This window comes from Dicentrarchus labrax, unplaced genomic scaffold (genome assembly GCF_905237075.1).
Source record: "Dicentrarchus labrax unplaced genomic scaffold, dlabrax2021, whole genome shotgun sequence".
NCBI classification, from domain to species: Eukaryota; Metazoa; Chordata; class Actinopteri; family Moronidae; genus Dicentrarchus; species Dicentrarchus labrax.
In genome coordinates, this window is record NW_026136707.1 from 26,799,189 (window position 1) to 26,816,135 (window position 16,947).

General features: G+C 38.6%; 1 protein-coding gene across 5 annotated transcripts in view; it reads left to right on the plus strand.

Moving 5' to 3' along the window:
• Positions 1 to 16,947, plus strand: part of grik2 (glutamate receptor, ionotropic, kainate 2) — a 261,749-nt gene that overhangs the window by 98,680 nt on the left and 146,122 nt on the right. For all 5 annotated transcript variants that reach the window (XM_051407269.1, XM_051407264.1, XM_051407267.1 and 2 more), the window contains 3 exons: positions 3,842 to 4,023; positions 11,390 to 11,443; positions 15,150 to 15,323. In XM_051407269.1, the coding sequence (XP_051263229.1) occupies positions 3,842 to 4,023; positions 11,390 to 11,443; positions 15,150 to 15,323 (410 nt within the window). The remainder of the gene's footprint in view (positions 1 to 3,841; positions 4,024 to 11,389; positions 11,444 to 15,149; positions 15,324 to 16,947) is intronic.

A 16,947-nucleotide genomic window follows, 5' to 3' on the forward strand; every position in this document is an offset into this window, starting at 1 on the left:
TCAACATTCTACAATAGACATTTTCACAGCAGCCATTTTCACATGAAAAAGAATCAGAATCAGAAATACTTTATAGTAGTCATCACTTCTGTTTTTGCAGTTTGCAGTTCCCTCCCTCCTCCTCATGTCACCACACTGAAATTCTGCTGCCTGCCTTTGAGGACCACCTCAGTGTGTAGTTCTGTCTCCTCATTGGATAAAGTTGGACCAGGATACCAGAAAATGTATTCTCTGTGTACTGCAGAGAGTAGGGACTGGGAGACCATGTTACTAACTGAACACTCTATATCAGTGATGGCTTTCAGAATGCTAAATCACTTACAGCACCTTTAAATCATAAAAATGCAGGTGGACACTGGTGCACACTGCTGGGTGCATACAGTCCATATGCTCATGCATTTTGGCCACAGTGCAGATGTCCACACTGATATAAGCAGATGACAAAATGTATGTTGTGCTGATCCTTGTTGACTCCATGGCTACGCTAATATGGAAAGTATAAGTTTGCCTATACGCCAGATACGCTGGGTGATACTTCTACTGCCCAATAATTGCTGCTTGCCAGTTTGCTTTAATTTTATTTTGTAACCAGTTTTCTTCCATGATAAAAGCTTTTCCAACTACTGGTTTGATTTAACTGAAATTTGTCCCACTGTCACATCTGCACAATCAGCCTGATCATGCTTTGTCATTAATGAACAGCTTTAACCACATCAGTCACTAAATTCAGAATTTTGTTTTTATACAATAATGTGACATATCTGCACAGCTAGTTCTCCGGTAGCCATAGTCACTGTGAGCTCTGTGACACAACTCCAAACCTTTATAGCCTTAGCTTTGTTTATATTAGGCACAGGAGTGTTTCTCTGGCCAGCTGAGATGTTGTGAGACGCAGCTGAGGAGCCACTCTGTCACACGACGGTTAAATGGAACACTGCCAGTGTCTCACAGGTCAACACTCTGGGGATATCATCATCAGCGTGCGACAGAGTATTTGATTTAATGAAAACCAGCGACTGGCTGCTGTCGCTGCGGCAGACTGCGAGCTGGTTTCCCACAGTGCAGTGCACTCATCTGGAAGCAGGAAGTAAACAAATAATGCCACAGGCCAAACAGCTGGGGACGGTGGGCTGTAGGCAGAGACACAGGAGACTGCTGTGCAGCTTTAGACCGATGAGTCTGCTTGGAGATGTAAGGGCCAATACTGGAGTATTTAAATGAATGAATGTAGTTTGATTCAGTACTTGTGATCATTTTTACTTTTTAAAGCCCCCCCTCCAATCAGAATCAGTGTTTCTTCTTGTTCCTACAGTGTGCTGTTTGAATGCTGTCTGTGCAGAGTCTGACTCTTGAAGGATGTTTTCACATTCATCTGCTGAAAGTGGAAAGTTTCTCTGTGCTCATTGAAAATCAGATTTTTCAAGGGGCGGGGCCTACCAGCAGGATTTGTGACATCACAAATAATTTGGAAGTCAGTCCTGGTCCAGTATCAACTTGTACAGTGTGATGTAGAAACTTATAGCCACCAGTGCACATCCACTGAGAATGGACTTTACAGTGAAGTAGGAGACATCTTGTGTCCAACGGGAAAACTTTATGAAGAAATGAACAACATCTGCATATTCAGAGATTGTGGAGTTTTAATGAGGCAGAAGGAGGAGATGAATTTTTAAGGATTTAGCGAGTGGCTCAGGAGCTGCCCTTTACCCCCTCTCCATTGGCATAGCCTTATGGCTTTGACAAAAATTATCTGAAAATGAATAAATATTTTCATTTATCATTGTTGTAGGCCTAAAGCAGTGGTCAGCAACCTTTACTATAAAAGGAGCCAAACAAACATAAATGAGCCTTATAATGCAAAATTCTCACTGCAAGTTTCCTTCAAAACTTTCTCTATTTTTTGGATTTGTAATCCATAGCTAACCTAACCTATTGAGGTTCTGCTAAATATATCAGACAAGCATAACGTATGAGGCACATTTTAGTTGACGAAATGTTAACATGTTTATTTTATTCTGTGTGACACATTTTTACAATTGAGAATGTAAGAATCACTTTAAGCCTACAACAAAACAATGCTGACTTAAAATGTAAAAAATAACTCATTTATTCATTTGCATATAGTTTTTTGTCAAGGCACAGGGAACCACTGGAGAGGGGCTAAAGAGCCGCATTGGCTCCCTGGCCACTTTTCCACCAAATCAGTTCTGGTTCTTGAACTTGAGTCCATTCAACATTCTTGAAACTTTGTTGCTATCTTACAAGCCAGCCTGCGTTTCCACCAGTTTTGAGAGGAACCATTGTAAGATGTAAGGATATGTCATCAATAGAGTCAATAGAGTGTTGTGAAAACCTGCAAAATTTATTTTTGGGCGAAATATTTTCAACGGTTCCAAACTACGTGCTTGAACCGGAACAGAGCTGGTTCCCTGCTGGAAAAGGCCTACCTGTGGGTGGTTCTGGAGTGTTGAAACCCCATGCCTTCTAGCTAAGTAATCTTTACATTCTCCAGTTGTAAAATGTGTAGCCATTACACACCAAATAAAACAAGTTTTAACATTTTACATTAAAGGCTAAAATATCTGAAAATGTCTTAAATGTTTTTTGGGCCAAAAAGGCCCTCTGATAGTTAAGGTTGATAAGGAAAAGAGTGTGATCAAAATTCAAATAAACCCAAGTTAACTGGTGGTTAGAAACCAGATGTGGCCTCTCATGTCCAACTCACACTTTGTTCGTCCAGACACCCACCTACAATGATTTTACAGTGCTAAAACAACTACTTTCACCTTTGCTTTTGACAGATAGTCATAATTCTCACAACCACTGCAGGATTTATCAAGTAAACATAGGTTGTGTTAAAGCATTTGAACAGCAGTCTCAGATTGAGAAAGCGGGAAAGTATATAAAACAGCCGCCATGTTGACACACGGACACTGCATTTAACTAACTAGAAAACAGAGATCCATCCATCAGGCACACATACTGCATGTGGATATGTTGGAAAATAATCTCAAAGTTTATGTAAAGGGAAGAAAATTCAAAAAACCACAACACCCATTCTAAATAAACTCTGCTGGTATCTCTAGCATTTACATATTCTTATGCCACGTCGCGAAAATAATTGATCAGCTACTGAGAGCAGAAACACTTATTGAACACCAGTGGAGGCTTATTTGTCAAAATTAAGATGTTTGTGATTGGGTTGAAGTCCCGGTCAATTTCCCGTTGACTTCACAAATATCCTACATACACCAGAGAGTAGAGGAAGAGAGGGATCAATAGTGAGCATGGAATCAATATCATCCATGATGAATGATGAATGTCAAGTAATGTGCAGTATTGATACGTGTATTGATACGTGTATTCGCTCTGTTGGGTTATAAATATTGTTGGATCAAGTCCTGGTGATACTGAGGCAATGCGGACAGAAAAACTCTTTCGATGCATTGTGGATCACATCAGGAGGACAAAAAAGGACAGAGAAAAGGATGTAGAAAGAGACTCGTGTGAAAACTGTGTTCAGGAGAATAGTAGCAGGGGGCAGGGGAGGGTGCTGAAGAGAAATAGATTTCATTAGAAATTAACTGACAACAGAAATATATCCCTGGAGCTTTCTTATCCTCACTCTAATTATAACCAGCACTGCCAAATGAAGCAGGAGTAGTTGTTACCTCAATTACTGTGGAAAGATACATATATTATTTGAAATTTCCTTTTAGATAATTCATTGCCGTCATGGGAGCAGGACTGTACGTGGGCTAATTTTTCAAATCACCATCACGCTTGAGGCAAAAGAAAATACATTGAAATGTATTTTTGTTCCTTGTTGTTTTCCCTACAGGTCTGATTCGGTTGCAAGAACTCATAAAGGCGCCCTCCCGGTACAACATCCGGTTAAAGATCCGGCAGCTGCCCGCAGAGACCAAGGATGCCAAGCCGCTGTTAAAGGAGATGAAGAGGGGGAAGGAGTTTCACATCATCTTTGACTGTGGCCATGAAATGGCTGCTGGGATCCTGAAGCAGGTGTGTGTGTGTGTGTGTGTGTGTGTGTGTGTGTGTGTGTGTGTGTGTGTGTGTGTGTGTGTGTGTGTGTGTGTGTGTGTGTGTGTGTGTGTGTGTGTGTGTGTGTGTGTGGACAAATTTGTAGCTGTGTCGCTCCACACACTTGTGCATTCTTAAATCCCTGTAGAGGTGAATCAGTGAGTTCTCAAGTGGGAAATACAGCAGGAGGCAGTTGTGAGAGTCTGAATAGAAGCACAGCTCCAAGAAGACAGCTACCTCCTGTTGTTGCCTGCTAAAGCATCCTTTACTGCGGTGCTTGAAACTGTGGCTTACACTTATATAATACATATAATATATACATATATTATATATACACATATAATATATTTGTACAAATAATACATCCAATTGTCTGCATAATTACATGGAATGTGTTTCAATTTTTAGGATTCAACTGATATTGTATATAAGGTCAAATTGTTGTCTTGCATTAAAAATCAGGTTGCAGAATAAGCATTGCTAACATTTGATAGAATTGAGAACCCTGAATATACATACATATCCTACAAATAACTTTCCCATTAGGTTCACATTAGATAATTCTGTACTGCATCATTTGCATCCAAAGCTAAGCCAATACAGGTAGCATGCTTTTTATGTGCACAATGCACAGAACAAGGTTGTTATAGTTAACTAATAACTAAACTTCAATTATTTGTGAAAAAAACATTTTAGTGAAATAAAATAAAAACAGTGAAATAAAATAAAAATATACAGGAAATGCCTTTGGTTTTAGTCTTTTAGTCTTTATTATTGTTATTGAGACTCAGATGGCTATATAAAAAACTAAATAAGAAAAAAACGAATGAAAAATGATTGCAATATTCATCCTCGCATAGAGATGTCGTTTGCAACACTGTATTCTCTGAAACACCAGGGGGTGTACAAACAATAATAAGCAATTAAATAAGCAAGAAGTCAGCAAGTGTTACTGAAGAATGTCATTATCCAACATGGATGTATCACCAAACATAGCATCTGTGTACTGTAATTCCTGCTTTCCTTCAAATCAGTCAATGCATCTGTTTATGGCTACAAAAGCTACAGTTATGATGAATCTCTTTCTTGAACAATGTTGGAAAACGTGACCAGTAGTGAAGCCTAGGAGAGGGCTTTGCATGTACTCATAGGACTGGAGTTGCATCCAGGAACTACTATTTTCAATTATCCATCTTGAAATGAATAGCACAGCATTCGTCTAGAGTTCAGAGGTGCACGACCAACTGATGACGTCATTTTTTGAGACGATTCGGCGAGCATAAACCAGGTTTAGGGGTATGGAGTTGAGTGGTATTTCAACTAATCATTCGCTAACCCAACTGTTTTAGTCACCTAATCCTAATGATACTTCAACCATAGATTATTTTGAGCCTGGGCCCAAGTTGTCACTTACTTTGGGTCTCCAAGTGTGATACTACGATGGAAGCATGGATGAATAATAAAAGTAGGAGACATAGTTGCTAAGAATAGTTTTTATGTCTAAATAAGGATTCATCTCATTATCCCAAGATAACATAATGTTGTACTTGTGATCATGACTTAATTGTCTGTTTTATTAATGATCATAATCTTAAATTTCCTAATGAGAAATGGTCATGTTGTTTCCCCTGTTAATTGTGTTCTAGCCTCTTCTGGGATCCCTCTTCTTCAATTTGATAGAATCCCCTTGGACAGACCATGATATACAGAAGCCTTTCATCCTTTGATAATGACACACTTACATTGAGATCACAGGAGAACAATGTTTGACATCTCAAGATGATTATACTGTTGATCTCTGAGTGGGCTTTGTTATCTTAAGATAATGGTCACGAGATGATGGTTTCATATTCTGCATAACAACATATCAAAAGATGTAGAGATGGCAGGTGTGGAAATTACCCACAAATAAAAATGTTTTAGTTTGTGCTTGCTGGCCAGTGTCACAATGAGCACCAACATTCTCTTAAATGTCTAAAATTAAGAGACAAAAAAAACACCAAATGTTCTTAACCATCCAAATCTGCTTTTACCCAGGATAGCTCACCTGGTAAAGCATGACAATACATGTGTAGACTGTGAAATAAGCATTTTGTTTTTATCTAGGTTAGGGTGCTCATAAAATCTTCTCTGACCTAAGAGAAGAGCAAAAATAAGAAAACACTGGTGAATCCCAGAAATCAGAGCAAATGTCAAAAACAACTGGATATATGAATATTTAACAGATTTTGATTAGCTTTTTTCGCTCTGTAGTGGTGGGCCTGTTTTGGGGGAAAATATCCCAGGCCACTCCCGCATACAAAAGATTTTATCTTCTAATCCAAAATGAGTGAATTTAGCAGTAAACTGGTCACAAATTACATGCGTACTTAGTCTACAGATTTAGAAGCTCAGTGAGCAAAACCTGCCTCACATTGCCTTAAGGAGCTGCCAGTCCCACCAGAACTATTTTATTAGTGTGGCTCATAAATAATCAATTTTAGCTCCAATAACAGGGTATGAGCTGTTTCTGAGGATTTTCACTCTTGATACGAATAATACTCATTTAATGTTCTGTGCTTGTTATTTTTGCAAGGACATAGTCAAATTTGTATGTCAGTTGCATTGTAGTTTGTCTAAATGCTTTGCCGGTACATTTGAATTTAGCTCTCTATAGAATGTTTTTTCCATGCAGCCCAAGAATGTAATTTGGTGTAAAGGAACTTTGCCATTAGTAACTCAATTAATAAGCATTCACATTTCTCCAGCTTGCAGGATTTATCAAATATTAAAGACAACATGATTCACCCCCAGCACTCTGTTGCTCTCCCAGGGTTTTTAATCAATGCCTGATTGCTGAGGAAGGTCAAGGGCTCCTTTCATTAATAATGTCAGAGAGAAACCCTGCTAATGGGAGGTAATGAAAGACTTAACTGTCCCGCTCTGATATTCTCATTACATGACACACCAATAAGTTAGAGATCGTGAGTACTCTTCATCAGCTAACAGCCAAGCCTTTAGTCCCCTGCTGTATATTTAGGGTTCACACATTCAAAAAAGTTAATAACTGGGAAATACAGGTCAGGAGAGAACATAAAATGTTTTTTGTAAGGGACATAACATTTGGTTGTTAAATAGTTTTAACATATGTTCTACGATAAAATAAGAAAGTTTGAAATTTGAAAGAACACTGGCCAATGGAGAAACTCCAACACTTGGCCGAACAATGGTTTAATTTCATCATTCAGTCAAGGACAGATTTTAACATTTATAAGTCTGCTTTGCTGTGGTCCAACCAACATTCTTGTTCTTTTAAATGCTACAGTGCACTTTACATGAAAATAAATTTGATGAATTTGCAACCATTTTTGCAGAATTATAGCTTCCATTTAAAAGAAGCTATGCATATGGCTTTGATTTGTAGTATACACACAATAGTGTGTTCAGGCCAGCATGACTCCGACATGGCCTTCCTTATATGCAATTTCCTGTAACCAGTGTTGGGTGCAACACATTACAAAGTAACATTACTGTAAGCACATTACATTTGTCTGTAACACATTGCCGTTTTTATTTAAATTACAGTTACTAATAAAACAACGATGTTGTTACTAGCGTTATGTAAATTCTTCAGTAATCTGCTAAATGGGATGATAGAAGAAGAAGAAAACTCCAGAGAGTTTGTTTTTGTTCGGCTCGTTAAATGCATTTCATATTACATTTCAGGTGATGTTGCAAAGGGGCGACTCGTGGCTACCAGTATCTATACTCTAACTTTTAAACGGAACTAGCTACACCCTCTTAAGTGCTCACAAAATCACAGAGAGCTTTTTTTTGCGACACGTTGATAGCTTTGATCGATATTTTCAAATCAAACAGCAATTATAACTGAATAGGATGCCTTTCTCTATTGATTTGTTTTCAATGCCCATAAGTGACATTAAAATAAATTGAAATACATAATCTCTAAAAGGTTTCCAGCACTCTTCTGTCATCACAAGGTCCAGGAAATGGCACCATGTGAGTCACCAGTGAGTGGGCTGGTCCTCAGACAGAATGCTGGAGGCTCTCTCAAGGTTTTCCACCTGATAGTGGCAGACATTATCCCTTCCTGCCTGTCTAATCATCCTCTCCACACAGTCTTAATCTGTGATTCATATAGGTTTAGTGAGTCTCAGCATGACAGGCAGGACTCTGACACCACCATATAGCGTCATATAGCTGGAATAGTGTGGCACACGGCCAGCAGACACAGTCTGGGTGATAATAGAGTAATACAGAGGAGGTGATTCCACTTTAGAATCTCATCTCAGGGGTGCATTTTTAGAGACAGATTGGCTTGGTAATTGTGAGACTGAGTACATATTCCTGTTGGCGAACATGCTACAGCCGCTTGGTGAGATGGTTGGCAATCACAGACAGATGACAGAAGTCTGACTCACACTGAACGAGGCAGCAGTCTTATTTTAATGTAAAATTACATTCATCTAATCAACCTAAAATTGAAAATGGAGCTGCAACAGAGCAAAATGTTGCTTCCCCATTACTGAAGTTTCCCCCTCTGTGCTCAGATTCAGTTTTGATGTTCAAATGACTCCGGCTCCTCTACAAAGCTATGAAACTATTTAATACTGCCATGAGCACAATTTCTATAGTCTGTTGCTATATTGATTCCAATGCTGAGTGTCAAACTTGCAAACAATGTTGTCCATCCATTCATATTTTGCTGCTTCTGGCAAAAGCAAAGTCCTGACGTCCGTCTCCCCAGCCATGTCTTCCAGCTCGTACTCACAAAGTGTTTGCAGGACAGATGGGATATATAATCCCTCCAGCATGTCATTGGCCTACCTAGGGGTGTCCTCTCAGTTGGAGATACCTGGATTACCTCCACAGGGAGCATCCTAAGCAGAAGCCCCAACCACCTCAGCTGGCTCCTGTTAATGTGAAGTCTCCTCTTCACCATGAACATCTGGTTCAAAACCATCTGGTTTGGTATTAAACAAATTTTTCTTTTTGTACCGTACCGAATATCAAAAACTGGCATCGAAAGTCTGATCAGATTCAAAGTAAAGTAAAGTTTCCTTTACTTTGATCAGACGTTTACTGACTTAAATTAGATTTTTGGCTAATCTCAGATCCTTGACTTCTTTTATTATATAAAAGCAGGGCTATTCAATTACAAATTCAATTGGGCCAGATTTTAAGAAATGTAAATGAGCCAGATATTTTATCCATTAAAAAAAAAATTTTTGCTTTAAGTTTGTCTGAAAAGTTTGGTGTTTCTCACTGTGGTGCTTCTGAATATTATATGCTTTACTTCACATTTATCATGGATATAAGGTTTTAACGGGAGCCACACAACCAGCAAACAAGAATTGACTTTAGTGTTGTTGCTATGATGATTGCAATCATCCTAAACGAAGAAATTAAACAAAAAATGCAATATCATTCCCAAACAAATCAAAAGTTCAGTCTACAAATCATGTTAAAGTATCATAAATATTTCAAAGATTAGCCAGACATATAATTCATCGTAATATTTAACAAATCATTAATCATTAGCCTTCATGTCTCTTACCTCCCATGTCAATTAACATAAAGAAACTAGTACTTATATTAAAGGTTCATCAAAAAACACTCTTTAAGGTGAAATGTTTGGAGACAAAGAGGAAGAATTCTAGTCTAGCCCTCTATTTGTAAGGTAGGAAAATGCGGTGTTTTTTTGTGATTGTTGCGGGCAAAAATCCTTGATTATGTGATGAAATATGCGGCATATTTATGCGATGAAATTGCGGGAACTTGCAAAAAGTTGCGGGAACTTGCAAAAATTGCGGGAACTTGCAAAAACCGTGGTTTGATGAAAAAGGGAAAAAAAGTGATTCCCCCAACACCCTGTTCTCACTAGGATACTACCTTAATGTAAAGAGTCATTTCTTATTACTTCCTATGATAAGCAAACATACTACATCACAGAAAGTGCTGGGAATATTTAAGTTCTCATCTTGTTTTATTTCAGACCTTAATAAACACATGGCTCAAACTTACAAAACATTGATGAGTCAAACAAGTTCTGTAGCTTTACAAAAGGAATATGCTACAACTTTTGTAAAAATGATTAAATAAAATATAAAAAAATAAAATGTGTGCTTCCTGTTTTCCAGAGGTAGCTATACAAAACAGACATCTTCTGTTAAAATAATTAATAATTATTTTTGTTGGCAAATGAGACTGATTTACGGGCTTCATCATGGCTTCATCGCGGGGTTTGCAGCTTTTCAATGATGCTCACGTTGCGTAATTACGTCACTTCATAACGTTCCCATGGCAACAGGGGAAAATGGCTGCTATTGTAGTAAAACGCAACATTTTTCAACTTTCTGCTAAGATATATGTGACTTTTTTGCCCACGAAAATTATTATTATAATTTGATTATGAAATCATGCAAGCCCCGCATATTTAGCTCGGAAATCGGCAATTTATGCGGCGAAAGTGCGGCGTATTTGAAAAAATGCGGCCCCCGCATGAATATGCAGACTTTGGCTGATTATGCATTGAAATATGCGATTGCATAATCGCGTTTTTCTGGAGGGACTGGTAGGAGGTACTCACTACTCACCGTTTGCATGTTAAACACATGGAGATTGCGCTAAAATAGAGAAGTACTTGCCAGTCCAGGCAGGGTTGACAGAGACATATTTTCAGGAGAGCACTTCGCTACATGTGACTGTCAATAGCCAGATGTTTTGAAGCTACTAAGTGTGGACGGAACTCTCATGAGAAAATGAGATATGTCAAAGATGCGATTGCCGTTGTCGCTACTTTTGTAAACATCCATCCCTAGCGGTACTGAGCATGCTCTACCGATCAACTCTCAACGGAGATGAGAAGAAAGCGAGGTCATAGATTTATGCATGCTGGGCCAGATGTGGCCTGGTATTAAAAATTTCTGTAACCCAAACAACAACTCCGCTGTGGACCTTGTTACTGCAGGTTGTCCTTACATGTGTTTCTGACAACTTCCCAGATGTCCCACATCTTTAAATTTAAGCATTATGATATGTTTCCCTACATATGCCAAATGTATGAGACTGAGCTCTGTCTTTTGCTTTATTTAGCTGTTTTTCTTTTTGGTGTGTGTTTGTTTCTTATCTCTGAGTCTGTGGCTGCAGCAGTCTAGCAGAATATATGCCTCTTCACATTACATGGTGATACAGCCAGTAATAGAGCCACACACACAACAGATGCATGCATGTGTGTGTGCATGTGTGCAAAATATGACAAAATATTTTATCTGCCTCCCTATTCATTTATAAATCTCTCCCTCTCCCAATCTCTCTCTCTGCCTCCTTCTGTCACTCTCTTTCTTAGGCTCTCGCCATGGGAATGATGACAGAGTATTATCACTATATCTTCACCACACTGGTAAGTAGAGAAAGAGGCTCTGCTGCACAGTCGCTTTGTCATCAGGTCTAACTCAGAGCTCCATATTCCCATGAAGATTTGTTGAATGCCCAAAAAATGAGATGATGCTGCTCTTCAATCTTCACTTTTTCAGCTATTCATTTTATATTTATTACCTTAGATCATTCTTTTCCCCCTTTAATGTGTTCTCCAGAGCCAAACAAAATAATAGGTTTCTTCTTATTCCTAGTACTTCCTTTCCTTAATGTAAATGCTCTTCATCTTCCTCTTACTTTTCTCCGTTGTTTGTTCTTTCTTATTCCTTTTCATCTTGTTGCTTTTGTTCAGATCTTCCTCCTCCTCCTCCTCCTCGCTTCACATTTTGTCTTCCTCATGGTTTAAAAAGAGCTAGATATGTCACACTTGAGTCAGCCTTGCTGCCAATCTGACCCAGTGGCCAACTGCGGTACTGCATCGACCCATTCACACACTGTGTGGCAGTGAAACCTTAAACTGCAAACAATCTCAAATATGACTGTCTGTATTATGATTTTTTAAAACATGAACATTGTTTTATGGCAGCCGGAGATTTATGGCACCTAGCATACAAACAGTGAGCAATAGACTTCACATTAGTGTGTTTATTTGCCAATGAGTTTTTGGGCATTTTACTTGTAAAAAGTAGCCTTTGTTATCTATACTGGATACTTGTTTCAACCAAGTAATCGCTCAACCCTAGTAGTAACAGAAGTAGTACTTGCAATAGTAGTGATTCTTTGTCACAGTGGTTACAGCCAGTTTGAAATCTTTGAAATGTGGCATTCATAGACAGATAACTGACTGATGTCATAAAAGTGAAAGGATTAGTACAGTCAGTACTTCCTGTAAAGAGACACACAAGATTGTGACAATTCATTTTTCACCTAAATGTGAACAGCAGGATTCAGACTCTGTAGCTCTTTTGTGGCTGTATAAGTGATCGCCTTCACTGTCTATACAATAAGATCCAAAACAACACACGTATGTACACACACTAGTAAACATTGTTCTAAGCTCCCTGACTGTGTGAACTTGCTCTCAGTCCGTGTTCCAGGTGAAAGATTTGACTCAAATCAAACTCTCATTGAAGCTCCATCCCACTCTCATCCTGAAGAGGCTGCTTGTTGCTTAGGATCAAACCACTGTCTCTGTGTGGTCCGCCTCCCCAGTCCTTTACTTTTTTAATGTCAAGTTCCTTTGAAAATTTCAACTGTCTGTGCTTTTCATCACTGCGGCTAAAAGGGATCATTTTCAGTTTGAAATGAAACATCTAAATGTGTATACTTTTCCTTTCTGCAGCTATTGAGTGTGACAATTTATGAGAGATAATTAAATATCCCTCTGGTGTTTTCTAGAAGATGAAAAGTAAAATACAAACATGAATGAGGGAGGGGAGGTACAGTAGGAACAGACAGAGGGGTGTCTTGTGATTCCCCACTGTTGTGTTTGGCAGTCAGAGTCCAGTGCTGACAGCCTAATTCTCCCAACAGAGTGAACAACCCAGCCATACTGAGGCCACATATGGCAGCCATTTTCCTGCCAGATTTTTCTTTACTGTTCACTTACCTTCTGTTAACTGGTTTGTCTAATACTGTATGCAAGGTTAGGTCAATCGTGGATGGCTTTGTGAAAGATTTGATAAGGCTCACCACTGTCATGATGTATGTAATGCAGTTTGGTAGATTGAGTTATTATAAAACTCACTGCTGTAATTCTGATAATAAAAGTAGGGTTACATTTTAAAGAGATATTTAAACAAATATAAACACATGTTTCTTATAACAACTTTCTTATACAAAAGATATATTTATCGTATTTTTCTTATTTGTATTATACACAAAAGTTCTTTTACAATAGGCAACTAAAATTGTGCAATATATATTATCTATGGGTTTCCCTTCTCTTTTTTTATATTAAAAAGTTTGATATTTAGATATCTATTTTTTGACTGTACATTCTGCCTCTCCTCTATTCCTGTTGTGCTATGTGCCATTGTAATGAAATTTCATTTTTGATGCAAATCAAAAGTCTAAGTTACTTTGAGAGTAAAATGAAAATATGGATTTACATCTTATATCTTTGAGATTTAGTCTGGTCTTGCCTGGTTTAGCAAAAAAGACTGGGAACGGTGAGAAACAGCTAGCCCGTCTCTGTCCAAAGTGTAAATATACACCTACCAACACCTTTAATGCTGACTTATTTACATCATATATTCAATTCAATTCAATTCAATTCAATTTAATTTTATTTGTATAGCAGCAATTCATAACAGAAGTTATCTCAGGACACTTTTCAAATAGAGCAGGTCTAGACCGAACTCTTTAAAACATTAATTACAGAGACCCAACAGTACCACCATGAGCAAGACCTTGGCGACGAGGGCAAGGAAAAACTGCCTGTTAAAAGGCAGAAACCTAGGACAGATCCTCCGGCTCTAGGTGGGTGGTCGTCTGCCTTGACCAGTTGGGGTGAGAGAGAGAGAGACAGAGAGAGAGACAGAGACAGACAGACAGTTGCATAGCATCAACAGTGGCAACAACTACACTTATAGTAGTATATATATATGTTGTTTAAAACTATAATATGTAATATTTCCACATTAAAATGTTTCTAATAAATAGTTTGCAGCGTGTGCAAAGTGTCAGTGGAGGATGCAATAGAACTTGAAACTCAATGATGTTTCTCACAAAAATGTTATTTGGGAGTCGTAGTTGAATCCTTCTCTATATGCCTTATATACCTTTGACTTTTTTAATTAAGGAACCACGTCCACATAAGCTTCAACTGTGGCAGTGTCAGTCCAGGCCATTAGCCATGAGCACAAAACGCCCCAAATCTGTCTTATCATTATTGTGCCTTGAAAAGCACAATACTATTATGCCGTGTGCTTATTATTCTTCTGTACAGCGTAAACGTGCGGCTCGGTGAGGACATTAGTGCAATGACTTTGCTAAGTTTCACCAAACAGTTTGCCGATAAATCGCCAAAAACCGGTCCAGAAAATGAATGGGTGTGTATTGGTAGAATGCCCGACTGATTTCAACTGCCGTTTCGGTTAGAGTGGAGTGAGAAAAATCTGTCGAAAAATAAATTTGTAAACTGCTCTCAAGGCCAGAAATGTCACTCTACAGAAATCATTTATAGATAGAAACGTAGGTAAATCCGTTGGGGTCGCAGTGATACCACTGCTGAAGCTGTCAGAGAAATAGTTTTGGCGGGAAACGCACTGATGCGCCAGCAACGCCCTCTCACGGCCCCATCTACTCCCATGTTAATTGGAGAATAGAAATTGAACCTCTTCTTTCTCAATGTCCCAAGGTCACATTTTTTAACTTTAGCCACTCTTTTCAGTATTAATCCAATGAAAGTTGAAGTTGTTCTCAATTTGCTAGTGCTAGCTAGCTAAGGAGAATGACTTATTTAGGTATTAATATCCTAGCGCTAGCTAGCTAGCATGCTAGAGAGGAAGACATGGTATTAATATATGGGCCAGAGCAAGGCACAATCAAAATTTCTTTAGGAATTTTCTAGTTGATAACTAAGACGCTGGTCACTAAATAGGATGCTATCACCTTTTGGGGTTTGTGGAACATTTCTTCTTTGGAGTTTTTTCTTGATAACTTTCAATAGGAAGGCTGTTGATCAACGTCTATCTTGCCTATCTCAAATGTATTTTCCTTCTTTCCAGGATCTGTTTGCGCTGGACGTGGAGCCTTACCGATACAGTGGTGTGAACATGACAGGCTTTAGGATTCTCAACACTGAGAACAGCCAAGTGGCCTCCATCATTGAGAAATGGTCCATGGAGCGTCTTCAGGCTCCACCTAAACCTGACTCTGGTCTACTGGACGGCTTCATGACCGTGAGTCTAATGAAGAAAATGAATGAGTTGTGAATGATTGAATCACTCTGTCCATCCTTCAGTCAATGTGTAGCAACAGTCACTCAAACTCTGTGGTCACTTTCAAACCTGTAGTACGGTTCATTTGCTCTTGAACAAAGAACATATTATATTGTTGCCCTTTACACTGCGTGCACAATTATTAGGCAAGTTGTATTCCTGAGGATTAATTTAAGATAAGAGTCAATCCAAAAAAGTTAATAAACCTCAAACCTGAGTATTAAACAAAGGAAAAAATAGTTTTGGCTTTCTCAGGAGAATATCTGTGTGCAAAATTATTATGCAACTAAATGAAAAACTGGGAAATTTTCCGATCTCACTTGTTTATTTTCATTTATTAGACTAAAAATAACAAATTATTATTGTCATCTGTAATGCCTTTGCTGGCTAGCCACACAGTGGGGTACCCGGATGCATGTGATGGAGCATTGTCCTGCAGAAAAATCATGGCCTTCTTGAATGATGTAGAATTTTTCCTGTACCACTGCTTGAAGAAAGTATCTTTTAAAAACTGGCAGTAGGTTTGGGAGTTGATTTTAAGTCCATCTTCAGCAGAAAAAGGTCCAACTAGCTCATCCTTAATAGTAGCCCATACCTGTACCCCACCTCCACCTTGCTGGTGTCTGACTCGAAGTGCAGCTCTATGCCCATTAGTGATCCAGCCACAGGCCCATCCATCTGGTCCATCAAGAGTCACTCTCATTTAATCCGTCCATAAAACCTTTGAAAAATCTGTCTTCAGATATCTCTTGGCCCAGTCTTGATGTTTCAACTTATGAGTCTTGTTCAGGGGTGGTTGTGTTTCAGCCTTCCTTATCTGGGCCATGTCTCTGAGCACCGAACACCTTGTACTTCTGGACACTCCAGGTAGGTTACATTTCTGGAATATGGCAGCACTGGAGGTTAATGGGTTCCTAGTAGCTTCACGTTCAATTCTTCTCGTGTCTTTAGCAGGTAATTTGTGTCTTTTTTTTTACTATTCTGTTGACTATTTGCAAACAAAACCTTTGATTGTTCAGTGATCACGCCTTTAAACCTTAGCTACTTCAAGAGTGATGCATCCCTCTGAAAGGCATTTTACAATTTTTGACCTTTCAGAGTCTGTTTGGCCCATTTTGTCTGAGGTAAAGAAGCTGCCTCATGATTATGCACAACTTGATACAGGGTGTTGATCACCTTAGGCCACACCCTCCCTCATTACACAAATATACATAACCTGATAATGCTTTATATAGCTTGGAGTTGGGAAATATGCATGAAAATAATGATAAATTCAAGATACTCACTTGCCTAATAATTGTGCACGCAGTGTAATTCTGGTCCATTTCGTGTTCATGCTAGCTTATCACAAATGAACCAAGAGGTGTAAACTGACAAATGACAAAAAGATTTTGTGGCTACATCATAAACACTACATGCCAGATACTGAGGGTACCTGTTGCTCTTCAGATATGTTCTGTTATTAGAATTAGCTGTAAAGATGACAACTAGGCTGGAGATATCAGAAATGATGACAACAGTTAGGAATAGGACAAAAACAAATCATCTTACCATACAGTAACTAACCATTACTGTCAACAAGATG